Source organism: Diaporthe citri, assembly GCF_014595645.1.
Source record: "Diaporthe citri strain NFHF-8-4 chromosome Unknown scaffold_2, whole genome shotgun sequence".
NCBI classification, from domain to species: Eukaryota; Fungi; Ascomycota; class Sordariomycetes; order Diaporthales; family Diaporthaceae; genus Diaporthe; species Diaporthe citri.
The window spans coordinates 2,625,424-2,650,613 of NW_025064847.1; the positions used below are offsets into that span (position 1 = coordinate 2,625,424).

At 55.2% G+C, this 25,190-nt stretch overlaps 7 protein-coding genes across 7 annotated transcripts; 5 read left to right on the top strand and 2 right to left on the bottom strand.

The window, feature by feature from the left end:
- Window positions 1-2,358: 2,358 nt before the first annotated feature.
- INS49_006348 (uncharacterized protein) lies at window positions 2,359-4,741 on the top strand (the record flags this gene model as incomplete). Its single annotated transcript, XM_043167120.1, has 2 exons — window positions 2,359-2,482; window positions 2,550-4,741. The coding sequence occupies 2 exons, from the start codon at window positions 2,359-2,361 to the stop codon at window positions 4,739-4,741; spliced, it is 2,316 nt and encodes a 771-aa protein (XP_043028264.1).
- A 579-nt stretch (window positions 4,742-5,320) lies between these two features.
- Window positions 5,321-6,471, top strand: INS49_006349 (uncharacterized protein; the record flags this gene model as incomplete). The annotated part of the gene is made up of 3 exons (XM_043167121.1): window positions 5,321-5,615; window positions 5,676-5,793; window positions 5,880-6,471. The coding sequence occupies 3 exons, from the start codon at window positions 5,321-5,323 to the stop codon at window positions 6,469-6,471; spliced, it is 1,005 nt and encodes a 334-aa protein (XP_043028265.1).
- A 464-nt stretch (window positions 6,472-6,935) lies between these two features.
- INS49_006350 (uncharacterized protein) lies at window positions 6,936-7,853 on the bottom strand (the record flags this gene model as incomplete). The annotated part of the gene is made up of 3 exons (XM_043167122.1): window positions 6,936-6,970; window positions 7,089-7,261; window positions 7,405-7,853. 3 exons carry the CDS (start codon window positions 7,851-7,853, stop codon window positions 6,936-6,938), a joined length of 657 nt encoding a protein of 218 aa, XP_043028266.1.
- Window positions 7,854-8,991: 1,138 nt separating this feature from the next.
- INS49_006351 (uncharacterized protein) lies at window positions 8,992-11,575 on the bottom strand (the record flags this gene model as incomplete). The annotated part of the gene is made up of 2 exons (XM_043167123.1): window positions 8,992-10,036; window positions 10,110-11,575. The coding sequence occupies 2 exons, from the start codon at window positions 11,573-11,575 to the stop codon at window positions 8,992-8,994; spliced, it is 2,511 nt and encodes an 836-aa protein (XP_043028267.1).
- A 4,176-nt stretch (window positions 11,576-15,751) lies between these two features.
- On the top strand, window positions 15,752-16,309 carry INS49_006352 (uncharacterized protein; the record flags this gene model as incomplete). The annotated part of the gene is made up of 2 exons (XM_043167124.1): window positions 15,752-15,979; window positions 16,031-16,309. 2 exons carry the CDS (start codon window positions 15,752-15,754, stop codon window positions 16,307-16,309), a joined length of 507 nt encoding a protein of 168 aa, XP_043028268.1.
- Window positions 16,310-18,091: 1,782 nt separating this feature from the next.
- Window positions 18,092-20,243, top strand: INS49_006353 (uncharacterized protein; the record flags this gene model as incomplete). Its single annotated transcript, XM_043167125.1, has 6 exons — window positions 18,092-18,216; window positions 18,450-18,474; window positions 18,571-18,642; window positions 18,726-18,780; window positions 18,845-19,623; window positions 19,728-20,243. The coding sequence occupies 6 exons, from the start codon at window positions 18,092-18,094 to the stop codon at window positions 20,241-20,243; spliced, it is 1,572 nt and encodes a 523-aa protein (XP_043028269.1).
- A 3,112-nt stretch (window positions 20,244-23,355) lies between these two features.
- INS49_006354 (uncharacterized protein) lies at window positions 23,356-25,182 on the top strand (the record flags this gene model as incomplete). The annotated part of the gene is made up of 3 exons (XM_043167126.1): window positions 23,356-23,515; window positions 24,235-24,518; window positions 24,643-25,182. The coding sequence occupies 3 exons, from the start codon at window positions 23,356-23,358 to the stop codon at window positions 25,180-25,182; spliced, it is 984 nt and encodes a 327-aa protein (XP_043028270.1).
- Between the last annotated feature and the right edge of the window lie 8 nt (window positions 25,183-25,190).

Sequence of the window (25,190 nt, forward strand, 5' to 3'; positions counted from 1 at the left end):
AAAAGATTTCAGGCTAATACGCATCAGCGAAGCTATTAAATAATAAAAGTTGAGAAGATGGTGTTCTGGAGGCCGGGTTTGGCAAGGGCGGGATCCCGTTTTCTGGTGGCACGACAGCGAGGGAGGCGGGTAAGTAGGCGGTGGTTGCTCTCACGTACTCGGTACTTCGACCCCACCTGCTTAGATGCTGGCCTAGTCGACGCGGCCGCCCGTCTATTGTGCCCCGATCACCCCTTGCTCATGAGATGCGTTTTCTGCCTCCATGTGATCTAGTGATGAAGGCAGATGATGCCGCAGAAGCTCCAGGAATAAGTGGATGCCGTGCCTCCAGGTGGGAGCAGGCATGGCATACTTTCTTTGGAGTTCCGGGCTGGCGGACGGGTGCTTTTCTCATTCTTAATGCGGGTGGACTTCTCTAGAGAGGACTTCTTGCTAGGCTTCTCGCCAGGCTTCTCGCCAGGCTTCTTGCCAGGCGTCCTGCCTGGTGGGTGGCTGGGTGGCGTTTAGCGGTACACAGGCAGCTAAAAGAACGTGCAGTTTTGCTTTTGATTCCTCTATGTACGGAGTAGAGAGCCTGGCGAGATCACACCTGCAGACCGCCGGGGCTGTGCTTGTTACGCAACATGTTGCAAGGAACAGCGCCTCGGGCAAAGCTGCCTGGTCAATTGTTACACAGCACGTACTAGCAGCCTATATGGCAATTACTGGGCGCAAAGCGCTCTCGTTCAGGCTGACAGGAAAGCCCATAAGAAAACAGAGGACATTTGATGGGGCATGAACTGCCCGACAAAGTGATCGCATTACCCTGATCACGTTTCGGTTTGTATACCACAATACATATCGCCTCTTGTCTCGTTCTTTTGCCTGTCTCGCCTGTGGCTGATAATGCACCATGATGAATGCTAATCAAGCGGCAAGAGAACTGATATCAGAAATCTGGAAGGAAAACACTTTCGGCGGCACAATCGGGAGAAACAACTCCGCCAAGAAGGCAAAAGCTTCAGTAATAATCTACTGCTTGGATCATTTCCGTCCAGTTCTGCACTATGAGGGCTACTTCTGCAAGGACCAATCACAAGCCGTAACATAAAGAGGGCCAGCTAGTTAAAGGAGAGATAAGGGGAAGAGAGATAACTAGATATAATACAAGAGGGAAAGAAGTTAAGAATACTTTCAAGGGACACTGGCATTGGGGAGACTGGAATACCTTCAGTATATCTGTAGGTGGCTGCTACTAGGGATGCTTAAGTAGCTGCGTGATACTGCACTAGGAAAGAGGCTTAACCCGGGAGGTGCGACACTGACTTCTCGATATACAGATAGATGTATGTGTTCTGAGGCCGTGTGGTTTGATCACGCTCTCTGCTGGTTTGCTGACACAATTATGAACGGCAAATGTGAAAGCTGGTAGACCACACGCATTGTGCGTAGGGAGTTCTTCAACAACTCTGGCCGTGCGTGAGTATTTCTCCATAGAAGCCAAGGTCCTCCTGTTGCCACTGCATCCTTGATTCGATTCGAGGTCTCTGGGAGATGATTACCCGAGTCTTTCCCGGAGGATCTTTAAACACAAGTGGATGGCTGACGCGATGACACAAGTCCCCAGACTTGATGCAACATTGGTTTTCAATAGCCGTCACCGTCGTCACCGCCCATCTGCACAAAGCGCGAATCTCCTCAGTCTCTCGCCCACTATCTCCAGGCCAGTGACGAGTGATGCCTTGTTCGGGGGCAGGGGCAGTGGATCTCGCAGACTCGCACTCAACATTCGTGCCGTCAAGGCAATCCGGACAGACCGGTCTGTTGACAAAGTCTGATGATCAACTGATGAGCAGAAGCCAAAGTGGACTGAGTCGCGCCAGTTCGTCCTTTCTCTCCATCTGATTGAGTTGCACTCTCACCCCGCATGATCCTGGCCTCTCTCCGCATTCAGGTTCCCACTCCAGTCGGCCCGGAAGTCTGGGCATTGATACAGTTTGCTTGTTCTGGATCCATAGGGACTCCACCCCTAAATGCCACTAACCCAGCTCCTCGGCTCGCAGTAGCAACGGGCGAGAGGTTGGACCTGCAGCACAAGTGCCGGATATCTTCCGGCTCACCAGGTACCACCATGTTGGTTGTGTGGAGGCAATATTTAGCCATCGCGTCATTCTCCTCACGGATGAGGGGCACGATAGGTATGGAGCCTCACCCGATGCTAGCGTGGGCAGGCCACGCACGACGAGAGCAAAAGCCGCCGTCACCGGAGTCTGACGATCGAGTCCAATGCTTATATGAGCTATGAAATTCCTCTGGAGGCTTTGTCGAGACAAGCTCTCTCACCACACGGCTCCATTGTCTCCCTGAGCTCTTGACAACATGAAGGTCCAAGCCGCCTTGCTCGCCGCCGTGACGGCTGGTGTCGTTGTAAGCCAAACCAACGACACGGGGCCTCCTTCAGAGGTGCCTTACTATGGCCTCAGCCCACCGGTCTATCCATCTCGTGAGTTTACCACTGCCCGGCCAACAAAATTTACACAGCGGTAGACGATACTAACATTTGCTCACAGCCGTCGGAGGTGGAAAGACCAGCCCACGATGGTCCACCGCCTATAAACGGGCAAGAGCTCTCGTGGCGCAGATGACCCTCGAGGAGAAGGCAAACATCACACGCGGCTTCACTGGCGCGTGTGTGGGCAACACCGGCAGTGTGGCCCGTCTCGACATCCCGGCGCTCTGCTTCGCAGACGCCCCAGACGGCATCCGTGGCCAGGAATTTGTCTCTGCCTTCCCGGCGGGTATCCACGTCGCTGCAACGTTTGACAAGGACCTGATGGAAAAGTACGGCCGCGCCCTGGGAGAGCAGTACTACGCCAAGGGCATTAATGTCGCCCTCGGCCCCGTCGCTGGGCCCCTGGGCCGCATGGTCCGCGGTGGACGGAACTGGGAAGGCCTGTCGAATGACCCCTATCTGGCCGGCATTGGAATGGGCGCTATCACCAAGGGTATCCAAGATGCCGGCGTTATTGCCACACCGAAGCATTGGCTGTTCAACGAGCAGGAGCACCGACGTATAGCGGGCCCGGAGGGTGCTGCCATCAGTGCCGACGTCGACGACAGGACGCTCCACGAGCTATATGCTTTCCCTTTCATGGACTCCCTTCGTGAGGGAGCTGGGGCCCTAATGTGTGGATACAACCGCGCGAACCAGAGTTACGTATGCCAAAACTCGAAGCTGCTTAACGGGGTCCTCAAGACAGAGCTCGGGTTCGAGGGCTTCGTCGTGAGTGACTGGGATGCGCACGAGTCCGGCGTGGCCAGCGCCAACGCGGGACTTGACATCGTGATGCCCGACGGCGGGTACTGGGGCAAAAACCTCACCCAGGCCGTCAACAACGGCTCTGTCAGCACCGCTCGTCTCGACGACATGGTCACCCGCACGCTGGCCAGCTTCTACTACCTCCGCCAGGAGAACACATTCCCCAACCCCTCGGTCTATTCCAGCACGCAGAAGCACTTTGCCGTCAACGCACAGGCATGGGATCACAATGAGCTTATCCACGAGATCGGAGCCGCGGGGACAGTGCTGGTCAAGAACGTCAACGGCACGCTGCCCTTCAAGAGCCCCAAGTTCCTCAACATCTACGGCTACGATGCCACCGTCAAGGCCCAGGCGTGGGAGAACCCGTCGCGGTTCGGAGGAGGCTACGAGGTCAACTTCGGATGGGAGACGTTTAACGGAACATTAATTACAGGTGGCGGGTCTGGCAGCAGCACGCCTTCGTACGTCTACGACCCATTCATGGCCATCTCAGAGCGCATCCGCAAGGACCGAGGCACCCTGCGGTGGGACTTGTGGTCTGAGAGCCCAACGCCGGCATACTACAATGCCGAGCACTGCCTGGTCTTCATCAACGCTTATGCCTCCGAGGCCTTCGACAGGACAACGCTCAAGGATGACTTCAGCGACAATCTCGTGAAGAACACTGCTGCGAACTGCAGCAGCACCATCGTCGTCCTTCATTCCACTGGCGTCCGCGTGGTGGATGAGTGGATTGACCACCCGAACGTCACTGCTGTCATCTTTGCTGGCCTGCCTGGCCAAGAGACAGGCCGCTCGTTGGTGTCCGTTCTCTACGGAGACATCAACCCCAGCGGCCGCTTGCCTTACACTGTCGCCAAGAACGAGTCTGACTATGGTGACCTCCTGAACTCGACCGTGGTCGACGAGTACTTCCCTGCCACCAACTTCAGCGAGGGCCTGTTCATCGACTACCGCAAGTTCGACAAGGAGGAGATCGAGCCACAATTCGAATTCGGCTTTGGGCTGAGTTACACCACGTTCGACTACAGCGATCTGACGACCTCGCTCGTTGGAAAAGCCTCGAACGAGAGCTTTGCCGAGTACCCCGACCCGGAGATTGCTATCGTCCAGGGCGGGCACCCCGAGCTGTGGGACAATATTGCTGTGGTCAGGGCCACCGTCGAGAACTCGGGCGACTTGGACGGCGCCGATATTGCGCAGCTGTACATCAGCATCCCCGCGGAGGGCACGCCGGCCAGGCAGCTGCGAGGCTTCAAGCGGGTCGGTCCCCTGGCGCCGAGCGAGAGCAGGCGGGCCGTCTTTGAGCTGACGAGGAGGGACCTGAGTGTCTGGGACGTGGAGAAGCAGCAGTGGAGGCTGGTGAGGGGAGAATATGGCGTCCACGTTGGCAGGAGCTCTCGGGACCTGCCACTGACGGGGTCATTCACGATTGAGTAATATTCATAATCAAGTAATAAGTTAACCATAATGTTATTCCAGCCTCATTCTGAGTCCAGCAGCCCGGGCGTGGTCAACATGTCGGCATGGGTGGATGTTGTGAAGTGCTGTCTCATGCGGCCCATCTTGTTTGTGATCGGGTTAGTCGAGTATGTGCATGTGTGAAGTAGATGGGATTGTGCATTTCGGTTGTAGTCCAAGTCTTGGTCTCGCGTACAAGTCAAGGTCTAAATGGACGGGCGCAATTACGCCGGACGGGAGGAGCGCCGAATCGCCCCAATTCGCGATGCTCTTGGCATGAGTAACTCCAACCCAGGCTTAAGCCGATTGGGACGCTTAGGAATGGCTACGCGCACCCATGTAGATCACCGGAGAGCCGCTTCGGGACGAAGTTCGCGATCAACAATTACACCAAGTCGAGCCAATATTTATGCGTCAGCCCCAGTCTCGTTCCTCTATAAAGTTGTGTGTTCTCCGGCATCATCTGTAAAGCGCCCAAGAGTGGTAACTATATTGACTGATACTGTTCTCGAGCTCTTTGCAGTAGTGCCCGATTCTTTCCCAAGTCATTGCTTCAACATGCAGGCGTTCACATTACTCTTTACAGCTGCCTCAGCAGCGCTCGGCGTAGTGGCCAGCCCGACGCCAGTCAACACACGTCAGGAAACCAGCCACGTGGGATACCTCATTTCAACCTTTTCCGATGCCAGACCCGAAGTCCAACAGTACCTCTCCAATGGGAACAGTGCCTCGAGCTTCACCTTTCTGAACGGTGGCCAGCCTATCCTCGCGTCAACAGTCGGCACGAAAGGTGTCAGGGACATCTACCTCACAACAAATGATGACCGGTCTCAATATTACCTCATCGCAACTGGTAAGTGCTCTTTATTGTTAGTAGGCACATATATCGGCTGCTAATAATTATATCTGGCAGACCTCGACATTAACGCAGCCGGGTTCTCGTGGGACCAAGCCACCAGGACGGGAAGCCGCGGTATTGTTGTCTGGAGCTCTACAAACCTCGTGGACTGGTCTGAGCCTTCACTAAAGACGTAAGTGGTTCGCAAGAAGATGCTGCACAGATAGACATTTTTTTTTTCTTCAATTCGCGCAAGCTAACTCTTCATCCCGAATGCAGCATCGACAGCGCAACGGCAGGCATGGTCTGGGCGCCGTCGGCCGTCTACAACACCGAGGACAGCCTCTTCTACGTCTTCTGGTCCGCACGCCACTACGCCGACTCCGACACGGCCCACACGGGTACGGCGACCCTGGACAGGATTCGCTACGCGACGACCGCGGACTTTGAGACTTTCAGCGCGCCGCAGGACTACCTCGCGCTGCCGGACACGCCGCTCATCGACCAGGAGTTCCAGTATCTCGGCACGAGCGGCAACTACGTCCGGTTCCTCAAGAACGAGACCGTCAACCAGGTGTACCAGGAGACCACGACGGGCGGGCTGTTCGGGGAGTGGACGCGGATCCCCGGGTACGTCAGCAGCCTGAGCCCGGCCGAGGGACCCGCGGCGTACGCAGATAATGTGACGCCCGGGCTATATCACTTGCTGCTGGACGACTACACACAGTACAGGCCATTCGAGACGTCGGACATCGAGGGAGGATCGTGGTCCGCCTCCAGCACAAGTGGATTCCCCACTGGTCTGAAGCATGGTTCTGTGACGCCGGTAACTCAGGCAGAGTATGATGCTATTTCGGCTAAATACTTGTAATCATGTCTGTACTATGTCTTCTGTATCTATAGATGAGGCATTCCAGGGCTCAAAGCTTGAGAACATAGGTCTATAAATTGGATCTCACAACAGATCACGTTATATATGTTGGCCCTGTCCATCTCTTATATCCCGCACACGCGGACAGTTGCCAGCGTTGTCAACAACATAAGTACCCCCCGAGACCACGCTCCCAATGTCTTTGGTATATACATTGTGACTGTGCCACTATCTTGCATTTCGTTTGTGACCAACAGTCACTCATGGCGGACACGGTCCGTTCACATTTAGCGGGTGCCCAAAGTACGTCAAATGGGCGTTGTTGATCCCGGAGCCATTCCTCCCCTCTCCGCACTGCCTCTGCGTCTGGAAGTCGCTGGTGCTAGTACACACGAATGTGTTGTTGGCACCCACGGGGTCCCGCTGCCAGAACGAGTTGCGCGTCGAAGACTGATACCCGTCGCTCACGCCTGGGAAATTGGGACACCGTCGTCTTCATCTGGATGTAGTAATGAGCGATGGATTAGCCAGTGACTGAGACCCAAGATCTCCCCTGATCTGCAAGCCTATCCAAAACGTATCATGTTGATAAGTTTAGGAGGTGTGAATATGCTTACGAGTGGAACGGAAGTACCTCGTCGTACAAGGACTCGACGCAAGGAAGTTTGTCTCCACTGCCTGGACGTAAAGCGCATCGCCTGTTCGAGGCTCACCAAAGGTATACACCGTCAGGTTCGGGAACAGCGGCTGAAACTGCGTGGCAGCAAGTGATGCCATGGACCCGCCGAGACTGTGTACCGTCATGTTCGTAAGCTATTGACAACAAAAAGATAACGATCGCTGCCCACTTGTCTCGCTAACATAAAAGACACAGAAACAACGCTGGCAGAGGGAGACTCAACACACCTATGCCCAGTAATAACAACCCCATACCCAGGAAACTCCCCCAGCACCCCCTGGACCAACCCAAGGACCTGCTCCCGCGCCGCAGTCCACGCGAGGTAGAACCCCCCATGGACACGACAACCAGCGCAGTTCCCCGCCGCCGTCTCGAACGGCGCCAGCGTGATGTTGACGTCGACCTGGAAGTTCTTGTCGCTGGCGGTGCCGCGGAACACGACGACGGCCTCGCGCGCGGCGTCGTCGCGCAGCACCTGGCCCTGGATGTCGTAGGTCGTCTCGTTGATGAAGCCCGCGCGCGAGAACCCGGATGGGGCGTTGCACAGGGCCCCCGTGTAGACGTTCATGGAGAGGGAGGCCATGCGGTCCAGGCGCGCGAAGAGCGCTGGTGTTACCCCCTGTGTTATGTCGCAGAGGGATGGGGCCCAGAGGAGCGGCGTAGCCGCCAGGGCTGCTGTGAGTGAGGAAATCGAGGCCTTCATTATCGTCTTTGGTAGTCTAGGATTCACAGTCGTGAGCTAGTTCGGGCCGGGTGCTGGACTGACTGTGAGGAGGAAATTATCCGCCCTTATAGTTGCACATTGTTGTGTTCAGGGGCGACAGGTAGCTCAGCGAGGGCCATGTGGTTACATAGACCGTAGCAGAGTGTCGTGCGTCATCTCCTCCCCTTCGCTGTGTGTACAAGAGCTTCCATGTTATTAGTTGCTCTCCTACCCAAGCTCCTTCCTCTCGGCCGACATGTTCTTCTATCGTTCTTTTTCTGATCCCTGCCCTTATGCGAGACCTCCCATCTGCTTCGGCAAATATACCACCAATGACGTGGTCCGAGCCTGTCCGGGGAACCTGCAACGGCGGGATTTTGGAGTCAATTAGCACGTGGAGAACGGTTCGAAACATTTTTGGCCGAGGCCGAGGCTCGAATGGCACGGGCGAGCTGGCTGGGAGCAAAGGGGCTGGGTAAAAAAGCATAACTCGGGTTGATAGATGTCACGTCCATGAGCAAAGCTGGTCTGCAGATGCATGACCATGCCATCCGATCTGGGTCGTTCGTGGAGGTCAGAATGCCAAGCTCCAATCGCATCCCACACAGGCAGAAGAGGACGTCAACACAAGGAACAAGACATGCAAGGCTCTTATTAGAACCCAAACTCATCTAAATGTTCTGATCTATATGCTCGTAAGAAGAATGTAACAAGCGTACAATTGAAGCAAGTAGCCCGCCGCTCGCTATGCAGATAACCTCCTCCCAAGTTCCCACTTATTATGGCCGCGTATGGCCGGCCGAGGGAAAAAGCAAGAAAGCAAGTCCAGTATTGACAATAATAATGCCATGCTCCACATCCGAATCAGATTCTCCGTCCCAAAAAACGATTCTGGCCTCATTCGACGACAACCTGGAGGCCAAAAACCCGCAGCGCCTTGCGAAGCCCCTTCCTATGTGGGACTGACAGAACGGAAAGAATGATGACCGTGTTCGATGTTGCTTAGTGGTGACGAAGGATGGGACTTCTGGGGTTCCGTCGATGGCACCCCCCCTCCCCTTCGGATTTGATGGCGCATGCAGCTCCACGAAGTCGTCTGTACACCATGGCAGCTTCACTTTCCACCCTCAATCCATCCTTAGATGTATCCGACATCCTCCTGGACCTCAGCAACCGCCTTATTCTCCTCCATGGCGACTCTGTTAGCGGATTCACTTTCGAGCATGTCGATTCCCTCAATGCCGGCACCAAAATCCATGACCAAGATCTTGGGATCCTGTCCAGTAGACACGATCCTGCGGTAGTCGGATTTGGCGCTCAGCACCCAGCTGGCGTGCCATCTAGGGAAGTCCAGCAATTGGCGGCCTGACTCCATATCAAACACCTTGATGTCGGTGTCATAGGAGCCCGAGATGAGTCGTCCCGAAACACTATCTATGTGCAGGGACCGCACCAAGCTCTCGTGCGCCTTCATTTCTCGGAGGCATTCGCCCGTGTTGGCGTCCCAGATACGAATCACCTTGTCGTTACCAGCGCTGGCCACGTATCTGCCATCCTCGCTGAACTGGCTGCACGCCAAACCCTTGGTGTGGCCCTGGAACTCGCGGATCTGCTTCCCCGTGTCGATGTTCCACAGCTTGACTCGGAAGTCACCACTGCACGAAACAACTGTATTGCCGCGCATCTGCACTGCATTGACTGGCCCGCTGTGACCTCTGAGTTGTTTCAGCAGTTGGCCCGTCTCCCGATCCCAGACGCAGATGCTGATGTCCTTTGAGCAGGTCACGATGTGCTTGTCATCGAAGCAAAGGTCGAGGACGGCAGCGGTGTGGTGGCGCAATCGTCGCACGGGACGGTAGCCGCCCTTGACATCGTACACGATGCATGAGGCGTCGGAGCTTCCCGTAACGAGGATATTGTCGTCGTACTGGAGGCAGAGAATGGACGCTTTGTGGTGGGTCTGGAAGGAGACCGTTGTCGGCACCGAGGTCGTGCGGTTTTGGTCGGCATGCGCTCCAGTATGAGGCTCATGGCTCGCTGAGTGCGTTGGGTTGCCGTCCTCGTCGTAGAGCAAGGCGTTGTCCTTAACAACCTCGGGCGGACCAATGACCAGCTTGCACGCCAGGGTATGCATGTCCCAGATGCGGATCGTCTTGTCGCGGGAACCAGTGATGATCTTTTGCCTGTGGGGAAATGGTCAGTATATAATACGATACTCCCAGACAATATAACGAAGAGAAAGAGGAGCAGCCATACTCATCGAATTGCAAGCAGTATATGCTGTCCGAGTGCCCGTTGAGATAGATTGACGTGGCATGGCCCCGTTTCCATCTCTTGCCCAGCTCCTCAGTAACTCTGTACGCGTCTTTCCAGGTGATTTTCGGCTGGATGGCGGGCACACCTAGTCCTGTGCCTGGCTGGACAGGGCTGCTCGTAGCATACGTGCCGGTCTTCTCACGCAGGTAAGACTCCCTCCAGATGTGCTGAGTGGAGACCATGTCCCGCCACGACTGTGAGACTAGACTTGACCTCGCCAGATCTGCGGCATCGAGGTGGGCGAGCACTTGGATCGCCAATTCCGCGGGCAGCCTGTCGATGAAGTCGATCCTACTGATCTCTGGGGCACATCCATACAGAACCTCTGCACCGTCTGACGACACCATGTCCAGGTCCTGCGGGTCGCCAGCGTCAGACTCGGAGCTGGTGACAGCGATGCCTATGCCACTCTCCCGGTCGGTCTGGGTTGAATCGAGGGTCAACCGCTTGTTCTTCAAAACCGGCATCTCGGCTCGTCCCTGAGGGTGCACAGTGGGAAACATGTCGTGCTGCCAGGCGGCGGCGGCAGCCCGTGCGCCCGAACCCCCATTCCGCGGTATGACAGGCGGCTCGCCGCCCACTCCGGGTCTGGGAACCGAGTAGGGGAGGTCATCTTGTGGTTGGTAAGGGACCTCGTGGGCGTGCATTGTAAAGTCGCCGTACAGGACACGAGAGTGTCGGAAACTAGTAGCCTGTCGCAGGCGGTGCCACGTCGCATTGATGCCGTGGCTTGTCGTCGGACGAGACTGCTGTGTGCTGATTCGGGAGGGAGAGGAACCTCCCAGGGGCGAGGTTGGAGTGGTTTGGATGTGGTGATGTGAGTACGAAGGGCCGTGGCCCGATCGCTGCTGCTGCTGCTGGCGGGCCGTGTCGCGTGGCTCTTCGAATGTGTCGGTAGCGATGGATGTTCGACGGTGGACCAGGCCCTTGATGGAGACAGAGGCGCGTCTGAAGATGCCACTTATCCTTCCCTTGCCCTTTCCCTTGACAGTGCCTGTGAAGTCCGACGGCGTGGTCTCGTCATCAACGAACCCACCCAAGCCTGGAGCCGGGCCGGAGGCGGAGGCCGAGCTAGAGGGGGTGGCGGCCAGTTGAGCGGCCGTGTTGGCGCGTTCGAGGGAGAAGTCGCGGAACTTGGCCTCGATGGCGTCGGGCGAGATGATCTGGGACTTGGGCCGCCAAGGCAACGACATGCTTCGGTGTTGTTTTGTGGTGTGGCTGCGCCGGGGCAGGGGCGCGCAGCACGAGGAGGACGAGGGAGAGGGCGTGTAGGAGGACTGGCGCGGCTTGGTCGGGAAAGGGAGAGTGTCGATGGACGAGTCGTTGTCGGCTTCGGAGTACAGGGCCTCGTGGGCAGGAGCCCAGTCGGAGATTGGGAAGATTCGGCGAGCGGAGGGAGACGCCATGCCTGCTCTTGAGTCTGGGGCGAGGGAAGCAATGGCCCGAAGTGGGTATGTGCGAGTGCGTTACTGCGGTGTGGTGTGATGTGGTGCGGTGCAGTGCGAACTGAATGTCAAGGCTGTAGAGGAAGGAGCGGTCGTTCGGGTCCTTGCCTCTTCTCCTTCGATCTTCAGTCCTCAGTCCTCCGTCTTCCGTCTTAGTCTTCCGTCTTAGTCTTCAATTGCTGGCCACTCTGGCACTGGGGCTGGGGCGAGGATCGATGACAGTGTCGTTCGGTCGCGGATGCAAGTGCAAGGCAGGCAGGCGCGAGACGACACAAGGCGGAAGTACAACAAGACGCAACACGACCCGGCACGGCACGACAACGACAACAGGGCGAGGCGAGGCGATGATATACAGGGCGGTGCGAGACGACTAGATGGTGGCACGGACAGTTGGGCGGACGACTAGACGGCTAGGCTATCTCGGTTACATGCGAGCCACTCGCTGCGGTTTGTGGATCGTGGATCGTGGATCGTGGCCGTGGTGGGGGAACGATAATGTGATGATGGCAATGGTTGTGGTGGTGATGATGGAGACAGGACAGGGTAGAAACCGGACACAGCAAGATAAGGACAGGAACCGGGCCAGGAACAGAGGCGACAAAAGAAAGAAGAGAAAGGGGGAACCACTGGACGGTGACGAGATGTGACTCGATGCAATGCGATGCGATGCGCTGCGCTGCGCTGCGATGCGTTGTGACTGCGCACTGCTCTGAAAGAGAATGTGAAGATGCTGGCTGAGACGAGACACAGCCGGCAACACAGACAGACAGACAGGCGGGCAGGCAGGCAGGAGGGCAGGCGGATTCGGATTGGTAGTCAGACACACGTTGTTGACCCTTGAAAAACATACGAAAGATGCATGCAGTCTTGGTCCCGTCTCTCAAGCGACAGCCACCCAGTCACGGCTATGCTATGGCCACTGCAACCTGCTACATGCTATTATTCGCGCCTGCGTCTGACGTGCCATTTGCCCTGCACTGACCGCCCCGGACAAGGGGTACAAGGGGGGTTGGGCAGGGGGCCAGGGTGGCAGGGGTTGGGCAGGACTGACTCCGGCTCCTGCCTCTGAGGGGGACCTGAGCCGGGCCTGCCTGGACGTGTGCTCCTCCTTTGCCTCACAATCACATGTGGCTGCTGCCACTGCGCACTGCGCACTGCACTGGGCTCTGCGCTAAGGTATCCCGCCCGAGAAGGTTTAGGCAGGTCAGGCAGGCAGGGGCAAGGGGGCACCGATTGGGTCTGAGGGGTGTTCACTGTTCGGAAGGGCACAAGGAGCGACGCAACACGCTAGCAGGAATCGCAGGGTCCTGCCGCGAGCAGCTCCGAAGATCCAGCACCCAAGGCTATCCAAGGGTTAGGCGAAACCAGAGGGAGGGAGGGGAGGGTGGTCTACTGAATCCAGCATTCCAACTACCAGAAAACGGTATTTTGGGCATGTCAGCCCTGGCCTATTTTTACTCGTCTGTGCCGTAGACTTGCCCTGCATGGATTCTGACGAAACCCATTATGGACTGCATTCCCTCTGCGAGTTACAGACAACCACACGTACCGCACACGTCAGTGCCAGAGTCTTGTCCGTGTTTCGCTCCTTGGAGATCGACAGACATAACCTCTCGGCAGGCAGGTTGACAGCTCGGAGAAGGAGAGGCGAAAAAAAAAAAAATCATCAATAATTGAAAACGTTGCAGAGTCAGCAGAGTCATGTCATCGCCGGTATCAGACTGATTGTTCTCGCCCCAATCGGATCCGGGTCTGTGGGCGAAGGGGGCAAGAGAAACAAATTCAATGAGAAACAGGCCAGACTGCAATGCAATGCATTGGTCCATGTCTTCGATGGTCCCGGCTGGTCCAACCCAACCCCTTTTTTCCAACTGCCACCCGTCGTGCCGTTCCAGTTTGTCCCTGGACTGCTTTAGCTGGCGCGGCACAGATGGCTGCAAGCTAATAATAATGAAGCAGACGAAGAGAGCCCAAGCCTTGTCGATCCCACCTGGATGCCATGCACGCTTATTACAAGGCTAGCGACCCAACATTGCGAGGCAACGTTAGCTGCTGTGCCCTGGCCGAAAGCGGCAACTCGCAATTTTTTTATTCCAAAACAGAAACAGCCGGCAGTCGGAGCCGGAGGGGGTGGGGGGGCAAGCATCCACGCGTGCCAGGTGTTGACCGGGCCCCAGGACCAGGATCAGGATCGTGAGGATCTGTACGTGCAGTTAACTTGCATTCGCTGCCGGGTGCATGCGACTCAATCCATCCGGGGATCTTCGACGGTGAAGCCCGGCCTGCATGCGATTGCATGCCCAGCCGGCCAGCCAAGCGTATCGCACGGACACTGGCGATGGCGATGGCTGCAGCAGCGATGACGATGGCGATGGTGATGGCGACGGCGGTGTCCTTGTCCTTGGGACCAGCCCCGATTCAACGCGCGGCAACCGACCGTCGACAACCCGGCCAGACGAGGCGCGCTGCTGTGTGACCCGACTCGTGCATCTCGACCGCTTCCTGTTGGTCTGCTCTGGCTGCTCTGGCTGCCCTGGTCATAATTCGCCGGGCCATCCCATCGTTGACGGAGGGAGGATTTCGGGCTTAGCCGCGGGTCGTCAAAACCAGACGGTCCGACCTTCGTCTTTGCGCCAGCTGTGATTATTGGCTGCCCCGCAAGTACGTTACAGTGTTCTGCAGAGTTCGACCACTATCACCACAGCCCACGTGCACGGGCAGAGGCCGAGACGCATCCGCCAGAGGCCATTCCTGCCGGTGCCGAGGCCTGCGCAACGTGGTTGCGTCCCTCACCCCGTCCTGGATTGCAGGGCCGCAAACAAGCGTTCCGGCCTCCCCGGGCGGTGCAGCTCATGGTGCGCCAAGAGAGCGGCCCGTCCTGGCGGGTATGTATGTATCCCTCGGCGTACCGCATGCAACAAGCCGCGGCCAAGTCGGTCACTCTATCCTCGGATAATGGGGACGACCACTCAGAAACTTGGGCCGCAACGCCGGCGTGTACATCATGGTGCGTGCTGTTGTCTTGGTGAATATAACACGGCCTATCTGAGTTAGCTGCGAGAACGTACCTCGGCTAGGCGGCCAGCTCAGGGGCAGCATCGATGTTGCCCCCTCTGGGTGACAAGCTGAGCTGTAATACCGCACGCTGTGCCGAACTTGAGCTCGTGGCACCGCTCTGTCTGGGCTCGGCTCGAACTCCGAGTCGGTATCATGGCGCGGTCACTGCATATGGAGCAGGAGCTAATCCTAGACAATCAGGTGTTCCCGGTTATATAACAAGTCACTTTTGATGCCGGCTCATTGATCATGACCACAGATAAACACGGCGGCTTCCCGCAGCAGACCACACGTTGCAAGTGGCTCTAGAGTAAATAAACAAAACAATGCCCCAACGAGAGGTTCTCAAGGCCTCAGGGAACAGGTTGCCAACAACCATTCTGCTTACAAAGCAACTTAGGCTTCTTTGACTCTTGAGGTGCCACAGTCTCGGCGTGCCTTCTGTGCTGTACGCATGAGCTGAGAAGACTACGAAGCCTATGAAACTCCAGCCTCATAGAAACTCAGGCGAATGCCAGCCAGAGCATCTGAGAGGACATGGTCCATAAACCCTGTCCTCTAGATACAGCTTTTTCCCAGGTGTATCAATCGGAACGCGGATTAACCTGGTCGGAGCAGGGCGATGTGTAATGGCTCCAACGGACTGTGAACCCCTCCTCCGCCCTATCCGTACGAATATAAAGTTCACGGCTACCCACTTCACCGGATCGGCCCTTGTTTACTTACCGTACCGTGGATTTGGTTCGGATATAAGACAAAAACCGTTGCTGTTTACAACTCACTGCCTAGGTACAGAGAGTGTAAGTATGTAACAGTCAATTGCACCCGGCTCAAGGCTTGTCAGCATATCAGCCCATGAAAGAATCAGTGAACTGCATCACGTTGAAACCGTCACGATCCATTCCAACCATGCCTCTTGGAAGTCTATCTGTCAGCGCGGAGGGCGTGCCAATCTTCGCACCTGCATAAAGATCCATATACATTCATCATCAACAGAATCCTGAGCGTCTCGTACCGGGTCGCCGCATCGCAGGTCCGGCATCTCGTGCCAGACATGGTGAGCTCGAAGACGAGCCGCTGATGACGTCCTTCTTCATCGAGTACGGCATGACCCTCGTGGGGTCCTACAAGGAATACATCCACAACGTCGAGGTGACATACAAGGGTGAGAAGTTCAACTACAACGTCATCCTGATCCTCGACAACGAGTCCGCCATCTTCGCGGGCCGCGAGCAGTACGGCTTCCCCAAGGTCTTCGGCAAGGCCGAGATCGAGCCCCGGACCGGCGGCCGGCTCGTCACGGCCAACGTCCAGAGGCCGGCCGGCCGGACCGTCGTCGATTGAGAGTCCATCCCCGAGGCACTCGTCAACAACCCGCCTGCGCCGAAGAAGTGGTCCCTCAACCTCCGAAGTATCCAGCAGCCACACCCGGGTATGGCGGCCCCGATCCTGGAGCTCGTCCCCGTGTTCATGGATATGCACCTCACCGAGGTCTGGACCGGGAAGGGCCGGGTCGACTTCCCGCGCCGCTCGGCACATAATCCTTGGTGTGAGCTGGATGTACTGCGGTACGAGGGCGGCTTCCTGGCTAGGAATGTTACAGCCGCGCTTCAAGTCCGCGGCAGCCTTCCGTTTTAAAGGTGTGTTTTGATGGATGTTGATCTCTATGCCAAGACACAAGTTGGCACGGTTTTCAAGTAGGATAATGGGGTTCCGGGGATATTACGCAGTTGAGAGGAAGATGGAGGTGATATAGTTATCTCAACGCGCAGTTGGCATGGCCGCGAGATTGAATACTAACACATGTGTCGTTTCCATATTTTTCTTGGCTAGAGAATGGCACCTGAATCGATAGTAAGAATGATGATAATGTAAGACCGTGTTGGAGAAGCCTGGGCGAGACTCAGACGCACAAAAAGCTTCTCCTTGATATAGGGCCGTATCCTGTATATCTCGGTAGAACTGCAGGCAGTAGACTGTCCCAGAGCTCGTCATCATCTTTGCAGGTGATCCAAAAAGAGCAATAGGTTGTGATGATAGTACTTGTTCCAACCATTGATTTGACATTTCTATCCATAAATACTCCCATTCAGCCATTAAGCAGGATCTCTGCAGAGATAACAACTCCAACAAGGAAGACTCATTTTCGAAAAAGTTTCTGATTTAGTTTGTTAGCCTCTTCCTGTGGTAATTGTAGCCTGCGAGCAATTTCATAGCCAGTTGATTTATTACCGAGCTTCGCAATCCCTCCTAATTGCATTCGCCCCTTGAAAGGCCTTCCTGCAACAACATCTTGACACTCGCGGATACAGAACTTGGCAGTTAGAGTCTTTCAGATGCTTTTACCATATATGGAGGATAAGCTGAACATCAGTATTGTGGATCAAGCCAGAATCAGAAGTGGACCTTCCATGGTGCTCAAGAATAGCAGAGGAGGGAAGTCAAGTTGAAGGAGAACACTGTGTATACGAATTAGCCAACAATTATTTCGATGTGAGGAAGAAATGGGAACATTCAACGGCCTTGTAAGTATCCCTCCATTGCTCCTAAGAGCAATGTTGACCACTTGAGCACATGCGAGGCGGGCTTTTGACGAACCGTTGGACGACACTTGGGAAGAGAGGTTGTTTGGAGTCTCTGGGGATGGTCCACCGTCCGAGAAAAGAATGATGGGTCGGAACAAGCGATGATAGAAAAGATCGTCTGGAGTAGAGGGACGGTATCATACCCGTTACCTATCAAACGACGCTGAGCACTTGGAGAGACAGCTTCTACTCTTGGTTCCCTGGAGCACTTTGTTGATTTGCATGTGGATGGATGGATATTTAGTGCGCCACTCTAAGCCCGGGGAGAACACATAACAGGGAAACATAGTGCTGGTCGGAGTACCCTCCGCATGAAGGCCTCCATGAAGGCCTCCAGCACATGTATACTGTCGTCAGTGATCTGAAACTTGACAGTAGGCCTGGAGATGGACGACAAGGACTTACTGTTACTGATCTGAGGGCCCTTGCTGGCCTGCCACCCAGAACCTCCAGTCACTGGAGTTGTCCCCCCTTATCAATGCACTTGCAAGATGGATACGTACCTTTCGCTGCACAGTTTCTGCTAGTGAATGTTAATTTTGCCCATAGGCTGCCACTGCAAGCTGAAGCCCCGCGACTGCTCGCCACTTGGCAACCGCACAAAACTTCGCCGGACTCACTGTTGACCTCCATCTGATCCCCCACCACGAATCCACCTTCCCCCCCCCCCCCTCCCTTGCGTGCCGCGAGTTCAAGAGTGCCGCATATATAGCGACCTCTTCTCGACCTCCGGTACGATTTATATATACAATCTCCCTCAGAGCAACACGAGCAGCAGCCATGGACAACCAGAGAAACCAAGGAAACGATGGTCCCCCACAGCAAGGAGGCCAGAATGGTCGCCAACAGCAAGAAGGACAGAATGGTCCTCGACAGTAAGGAGCACAGGATGGTCCCCCACGGCAGGGATCACAGCGACCTAACCTTGGCAGAGTCACCCCTGAGCGCAGAGACCGCCGAGTCGAAGAGTGGTTGCAATACCTGAATAGAAGTCCTCCTGTCAATAGAGCCGGTCAGGGGATTGACAATCAGGTAAGACTCAATTGATTTTGATCCATACTTATAGCCAAGTCTTCTACTTTACCTGGTTCTCTCTCCCATAGGCGGATGTCTGTAACGGCGCCTACGCGCCACAGATATCAACCATTCCCTGCATATCTTGTTATGTTTTGTCTAACTCCGACATCCCCCAGGGACGAGGCATGGGCCAAGGACGAGGTATGTTCCAGGGTCGAGGTGTGGTCCAGGGACGAGGCATGGTCCAGGGGCGAGGTGTGGATCGGGGACGAGGCATGGTCCCAGGACGAGGCATAGGCCAGGGACGCGGTATGGGGTCGGGACGAGGTATGGGGCCGGGATCCTATCCCTATACCACTGGAGTCACAGGTAAGCGGGCATTTAGTCAGCCTGGGAAGATCTGAATTGTTGGCCGGACACAAGAGACTGATAATACTGAAGGAAATGGCCAGCCGCCGAACTTCCCACCGACGATGCTCCATGGTAATCCGCCGCCGCACTACGGAAGTACGTAAAGGACCGAGCCCTGCCTCTAAAAATCACGCGAATTATGATGCTAACGGAAGAGCAGCCGTCGGCTTCCCTCCTGTGCCCTTTGCGTCAGATCCTCGATCTTTTGGCCCCTTCTTCCAGCCTCCTTCACTACAAGGGATGAACAATGGCCCTGGTGTCCCAAACTTCCCGCAGCCGGGCCAACAAGGGGTCCAACAACCAATACCTCCCATGCCAATGGGAAGCCAAGGCAGCTGGCGAGGAGCTGGAGCTGCCTGGAACCCAGCACAGGTCGCCCAAGCGGCAAGCAACCTACAGCCGCGCAACCCAGCCACAGATAATGCGGCTTCCAACGCTCCAGCAAACATCCAGCAGCCTTCTGGCGGACAGCCTTCTCAGAATAGAACTGCTAGCGCAGCACCCGCTGGAAGCCAGCCGGCTCCAAAGAGACGGGCTGGCGAAGAGCCTTCTGGCCAGAAGCCTCCTCCGAAGAAGCATGCTGGCGGAGGAGCTTCTGGCCAAGAGCGTGGCGGAGGAGCTGGTGGAGAGGGACCAGCCGGCGAGGGATCTCCTGACAGTGAGCCTGCCAGCAACAACAACACCCGTACTGCACTGCCAAGCAATGCTCCTACGATGAGCATCTCAGAGCGCTTGGATAGGGGCCTGATCACAGATGTCGCTGGTCTTACCCGTCCAGAGCAGGATGAGCTTCTCGTTTGGGCGCGTGACAAGGGAATGAAGTGGAAGGACATGCCTCGCAAATTCAAGTTCAAGGTCAAAGAGAGCACTCTTCGAGGGCGATACCGCATACTAATGAAGGGCCGGCCCCCACGCAAGCCCCAGTTCACAGAGCGAGACGTAAGCTACCTCCTCGTATTCCGCTTTCCTTCGTTTCCATCCGCCATAAAACTACACAAATATCTCCTTCCGTATGCAAAGATCTCGAACTGATGTGTAGCCAGATCGAGCTCCTCCTTGAGGCGGTCGAGCACATAGCCGGGGGCCATCTTGACGACGTCGACAACACCAAGATCAGGCGGCTGTGGGTTAGTGCGCAGGAGTACATCAAGAAGCACGGAGGCGAGACCAAAGCCGGACCCTGGACGCTCAAGAAGAAGTACAAAGAGGTTACCGAGAGCACGGCTGGAATCCGTAAGGATCTGAAGCCGAGCAAGGCCAAGTGGGACCACAAGGCGTACAAGAACTTCAAGGTCCAGGGCCAGGAGGAGGCTTCTTTCGACGATGATGCGGAGGAGGAGCCTGCTGGAAAGCGCGATACCCGCAACGGTGGCGCCGGCAGAAACTTGAAGGCGCCGAACAAGTTCGAGTGGGACCACGCCGAGTACGAGAAATACGACGTCGAGTACGAGGAGGGCGCCGATTTTGGAGAGATGGAGGAGGACGAGAATGAGACGCCCGACTACGAGGAGGTAGAGGAGGAGGAGGAGGAGGAGGAGGAGGAAGACTCTGACGCATGATCTCTCCGAGATCTTCGGCCGGATAGACTATTCTGCTTGGGCTTTGGCCTGACCTGTGAACCACGGCACACATTTTGGACCATTATTTTGCAGCATACTCTGCTCCAGCGCTGCATATCGATCGCAGGCACCGTAAAATCATTAATTCCCTATAGAAAAGAATATAATTACTAGACAAAAACCCAGTTGAGGAGGAGCTGTCAATATTGCACAAGGCTGGGTCGCTTCTTGTGATGCACCATCTTCATAGACTGTCGCAATGGTGATGGAGGATACGCAAGAAATTGGCTGGGCCTGCATTTATCCACGACAAATTGACTGACGTATTGGTGAGAGCCACTCCCTGCGATCATCACGTTCAGCGCTCTCGCCCGTTTGGTAGGACTGGATAGGGCTAAATTTGTGAGTGTGTGGCCGCACTTGCATACCTTGCCCTACCCTCGTGACCCCCTATTTTGGTTTCGTGCGGATCAAACAACCAGACGCAACACCGCACACAATTTGGTTTAGGCCGATAATCAACGTCACTTCTGAGACGATGCCCCGCAACCCGAGCTGAGCCTCTGAGGTGTCACGAACACAGAGCTGTCGCAGGGTGCCCTTAGAGAGCTGTTCAAGTGTCCTGTACAAAGTCATAGCGGCCTTCCTTGACGAACGATGGAGATGATTAGCAGGTCCTGGCGAGCTCTCAGACGATTTATGCTGTGAGACAGCTGCAAAAACAGCCTCAAACCTCAATGTCTCGGCAGAGCATCTTCTTTCCAGCTGGCGGCCGTTTTACCGGGAGGCGAACCACCTGAACGCTTCCGCGATGCCGATATGGTAACGGTACCTGTACCCGAGGGCCTCGTCAGTGGGGCCATGAAGTTCTGGAAAATTTGAAGCATTCATTCCTTAAGACCCTCCTTAGACACCTATGTTGAGGTACAACTGCAGAATGCCAACCCGATGACCATGGGTATGGACCCGTACCTCCTTGATGCCTACCTGTAGACTTGGGACAGCAACGGCGGCAAGTTTGAATATTGCATCGCACCAGCAAAAGTACTACAACCAGTGCATGTGCGATGTAGCTTAAGCTTCAACAAATTGCCAATCCCTGAGAGAGTCATCAAATCTGTGGAATCCCAGAAAAGTTGGAGTACTGAAACAGCTGCCGACTTCAGAAGGCTCCACTCAAAGTTGGCTACCACGGCTCAGCGCCCGGAGTGGTTCACCCGTACAACGCATACGCCCACATTGTGTCTGAATAGATGATCCCACAATGTCAGCGCAGATTTAGGAATCATCGTAGATGTTTGAGACCCTCTCCTTCGTCCGACTATTGCGCTTGACAGCAGGCCGGCTTCCGTGGCCCTCTTCGTCCAGTCGTTTCCCACATCTATACAATACGAGCTTGGCGGGTGGACAATAGCTAATTTACCTTCCCTCATTATCACAATGAATATTCATGCGACCAGGTATTCTAGGTTATGTCAGCCACCAGCTACCAAGATGCTACGTCATCACAAATGGGACACTCTCTGTTCTCCTATCCAATATCGGATGGCCTGCTCCGTTCTTCAAGTCCCTCTCATCATCTTCCATTCCATTGTACTTCTGAGGCAGTGCTCTCAAGTTAAGCTCCACTCATACTTGTTAGCAGTATACTGACCGGAATACATGTGCCTGCCTTCTGTCATCATCCCTCATTTGGCAGGTAAATCTAGCGCTGGTCATATTCCAGTTATTCTCTACAAGCATACAATCATGGTCTCATAGGTCCTTCAGCATTGGCATTCTGCGTCAGCTTCTTGATACTGTATATTCTGTGATGTGACAGTCTGAGCATTAGACAGATTCTGATGCTTGACATAAGAACCCGAGTCTTTTGGTTGAGAAGTAGAATGCAGCGTCCTCGGAGGCGATGATACCTTTCCGGCCGAATCTCCGTTCACTTTCATACTATCATGAGAGTTTTTGCGAGGCTCCGATGTGACAGTGCCCATCCGTAAATATGAATCTACGCAGACGTTACCCATAAACGATAGAGGAATACCAGTTGCTCTCGCAAAGTAGCTTCTGCGCTTGTGTTCTTGGCACTACCATGGGTAGATGAAGTAAAATCCACGGAGAGCCCTTGAAGCCAGCGAGAGTACCAGAAACGGCTTAATCAAATTGCACAATAGAATGGTGTAAAGCAGTACGGAGCTGAAGCAAGGAAGAAACCCTCGTAATGGTTATCTGATGCTCCCAAGTTGATATCTTCGGAGCTCATTGGGCACCTGGGAATCTGTACCAAATGGTACAGCAAGGAAAGGGTGAACATGTAAAAGAGACCATGGCATGATCAATTTCGTCTTTGTCAATTAATTGGGTACATCTTTGGCACATCACCAGGCTTCTCACAGGTTCCTGGTGTGCACTTTTCTGGCACAGGACTCTTGGTACTAAGCGAGAGCAGCTGTCTGTCTTCTCATTCCTTGTCCAATACATGCTCCTCTGTGTATTGCCATGAGCTGAACCAGTAGATTGAATGCCTTGTGTCCTCCTTATGAATTGCTACAAACTCTTCATCGCGGTTTGCATGACCAAGGGCTCCAATTGGTCCGTCTATCACGAGTCTGAACGGTGTGGACTCCAGATCGCGGACTTTGACCAACTCTGCCCGGGATTGGTCGATCGTCAGTGACAATACCAGGCCAAAGGGACCTTGCTGGCTCCACCGGTCACCTGATCAATCTTTCAAGACATCTCTTACTTCCTCTAGAGTACTTAAACCCTCCACTACATCCAATCTGCCATCCTCCTCAACCACAAGTTTGAACCACCCCTCCGAGGCGTCTACGCCCTTGTTGGTTTCTCCTCTCCCCTGTCCTATCAACCACAGGGTTGGACACACCTCCAGGACGCATCACACCATCCTCTCTGCCTCTCTCTCGTCAACCACAGGGTTGAAGCAGACCTCCCGTGCCCCTCACCACATCCTCTCTGCCTGTCTCTCGTCAACCACAGGGTTGAAAGACATCCGGAACGTCTCACGGCATCTGCCCTACCATTCTCCTGTCAACCACAGGGTTGAACCAATACTTGGCGCCTCCCAAATCCCCCAACAGCTTCCAACAGCCCCGGAATGGCCCCGGAAAGGCAGCCAGACCTGCTAGCGGAGCACCCGCTGGCAACCAGCCTGCTCCAAAGAGACGTGCTGGCGAAGAGCCTTCTGGCCAGAAGCATCCTCCGAAGAAACATCCTGGCGGTCGTTGGCTCCAGAGGGAGCCTTTCAAACGCGTTCGGTAAGTCTCAATCTACTGTCTCAAGACGATAAATTCCTTAGAGATGTCAACATTGTTGGTGTAGTCTTCGCGTGCTGAAGAATTCCCGTCCAGCAAATAAAGATTCGGTGAAGAATGACCAGTCATGAGTCTCCATCGCATCTCCAATGGCCAGCCATGCGTGATGGATCAGACGGATCCACCCGGAGTCACTGGGATGCCAGTGAAGCTGGGATGCACAATCGTCAGTCACGAGGTGAAGATGGAACGTGCATGCCTGGGAGGATTAGACCTGGACCTGCAATTATAAAAAGGCACACCTCCCCAGGCAATCCTCCCCTGGATTCTTCCTACAAGGCATAGACACTCGACCTGGGGGCTCCAGCAAGATTCAAGAGCTTCACTAGACACTACGGTGACGTCTCTTGACAATCCACAGGTACGATGGACTGACTCCCATTTCTTGACGGCTGGTATCCTACTCCTTCACTGTCACACACCAAATGGCCCTTCGCTTCTTCCATCACACAAACTCTACACATTGACTTGGGCATACAGTGGCGACCGATTTCTGAGGGACTGCTGTCTGAATCCAAACACTCTGCCTTCCGCTTTATGCCTCACTCTGCTACCCCCCACCCAAACGTTGACCCTGGCTCGAGTAACAACATACCGTCACCAATTCCAAACATACATTCAGACCAAGTTCGACTGACAATAGCAGACCTCAGCCTCCCTAGTCAAAGACCTCAACTCCGAGAGCAGCCAAGACAATACAATCAAGATGGCTCCCCGTACGATCGCCGAGCGTGCTGCTGCCGGCGAGATCCAGAGCGTCCAGGGTCTGTCCCGCGAGGAGCAAGGCGAGCTGCTCCTCTGGGCGAGGAGCCGGCAGCCGCAGATGACGTACGCAGAGATCATCCGCCGGTACGGCTTCACTCTGACCGAGGGCGGCCTCCGCAACTGGCACTATTTACTCGTCAACAACAACCCCCCACGCGAGGCGACTTTCACCGCCGACGACGTAAGTTTTCCCAATTTTGCCCTCAAACTATTCACTACTATAAGTACCACCTATCTCTACCACTCCCGTTCACACTCCCATTCAACATATAAGCAAGGAGCTAATACGAAGTCCTATGGTACAGGACGAGCTTCTCCGACGAGCGGTCGCACTCTTCGCGACCGGCCCTCTCGACGACGAGAACAGCCTCAAGGGAATTTGGCCCTCGGTCCGCGACTACCTCCGCAAGAATGGAGCCGCGACCACAGCCGGGGTCCACAAGCTGAAGGAGCGCTGGGAGCAGATTCGCAACCAGGGAGGCGCCGCCCAGGCTGGCAAGGCCAAGGTCCGTCTTGCCAGGTCGTTCAAGGTTCCCAACAGGGCTGGGCAGAGGCAGGCATCTACTTCTTCCCAGACTTCCACCAGCCAGGCCGGAACGTCCAATGGCAACGGCTCGGCCGGCGCGGGGGCCGACGCCGACCTCGCCTGGGAAGAGTACGATCCTCTCTCCGAGAACGAGATGAGGGAGGTGATGGGAGGTGGCTCATCTGACGATGAGGACGAGGGCGAGGAGGATGGAGCCGAGTGGGACGAGGGCGAGTACGAGCCTCTCTCGGAGACCGAGATGAGGGAGGTTCTGGGTGAGGCCTCTTCTTCTTCTTCTTCTGAGGACGAGGAGGATTGAGCCGACGT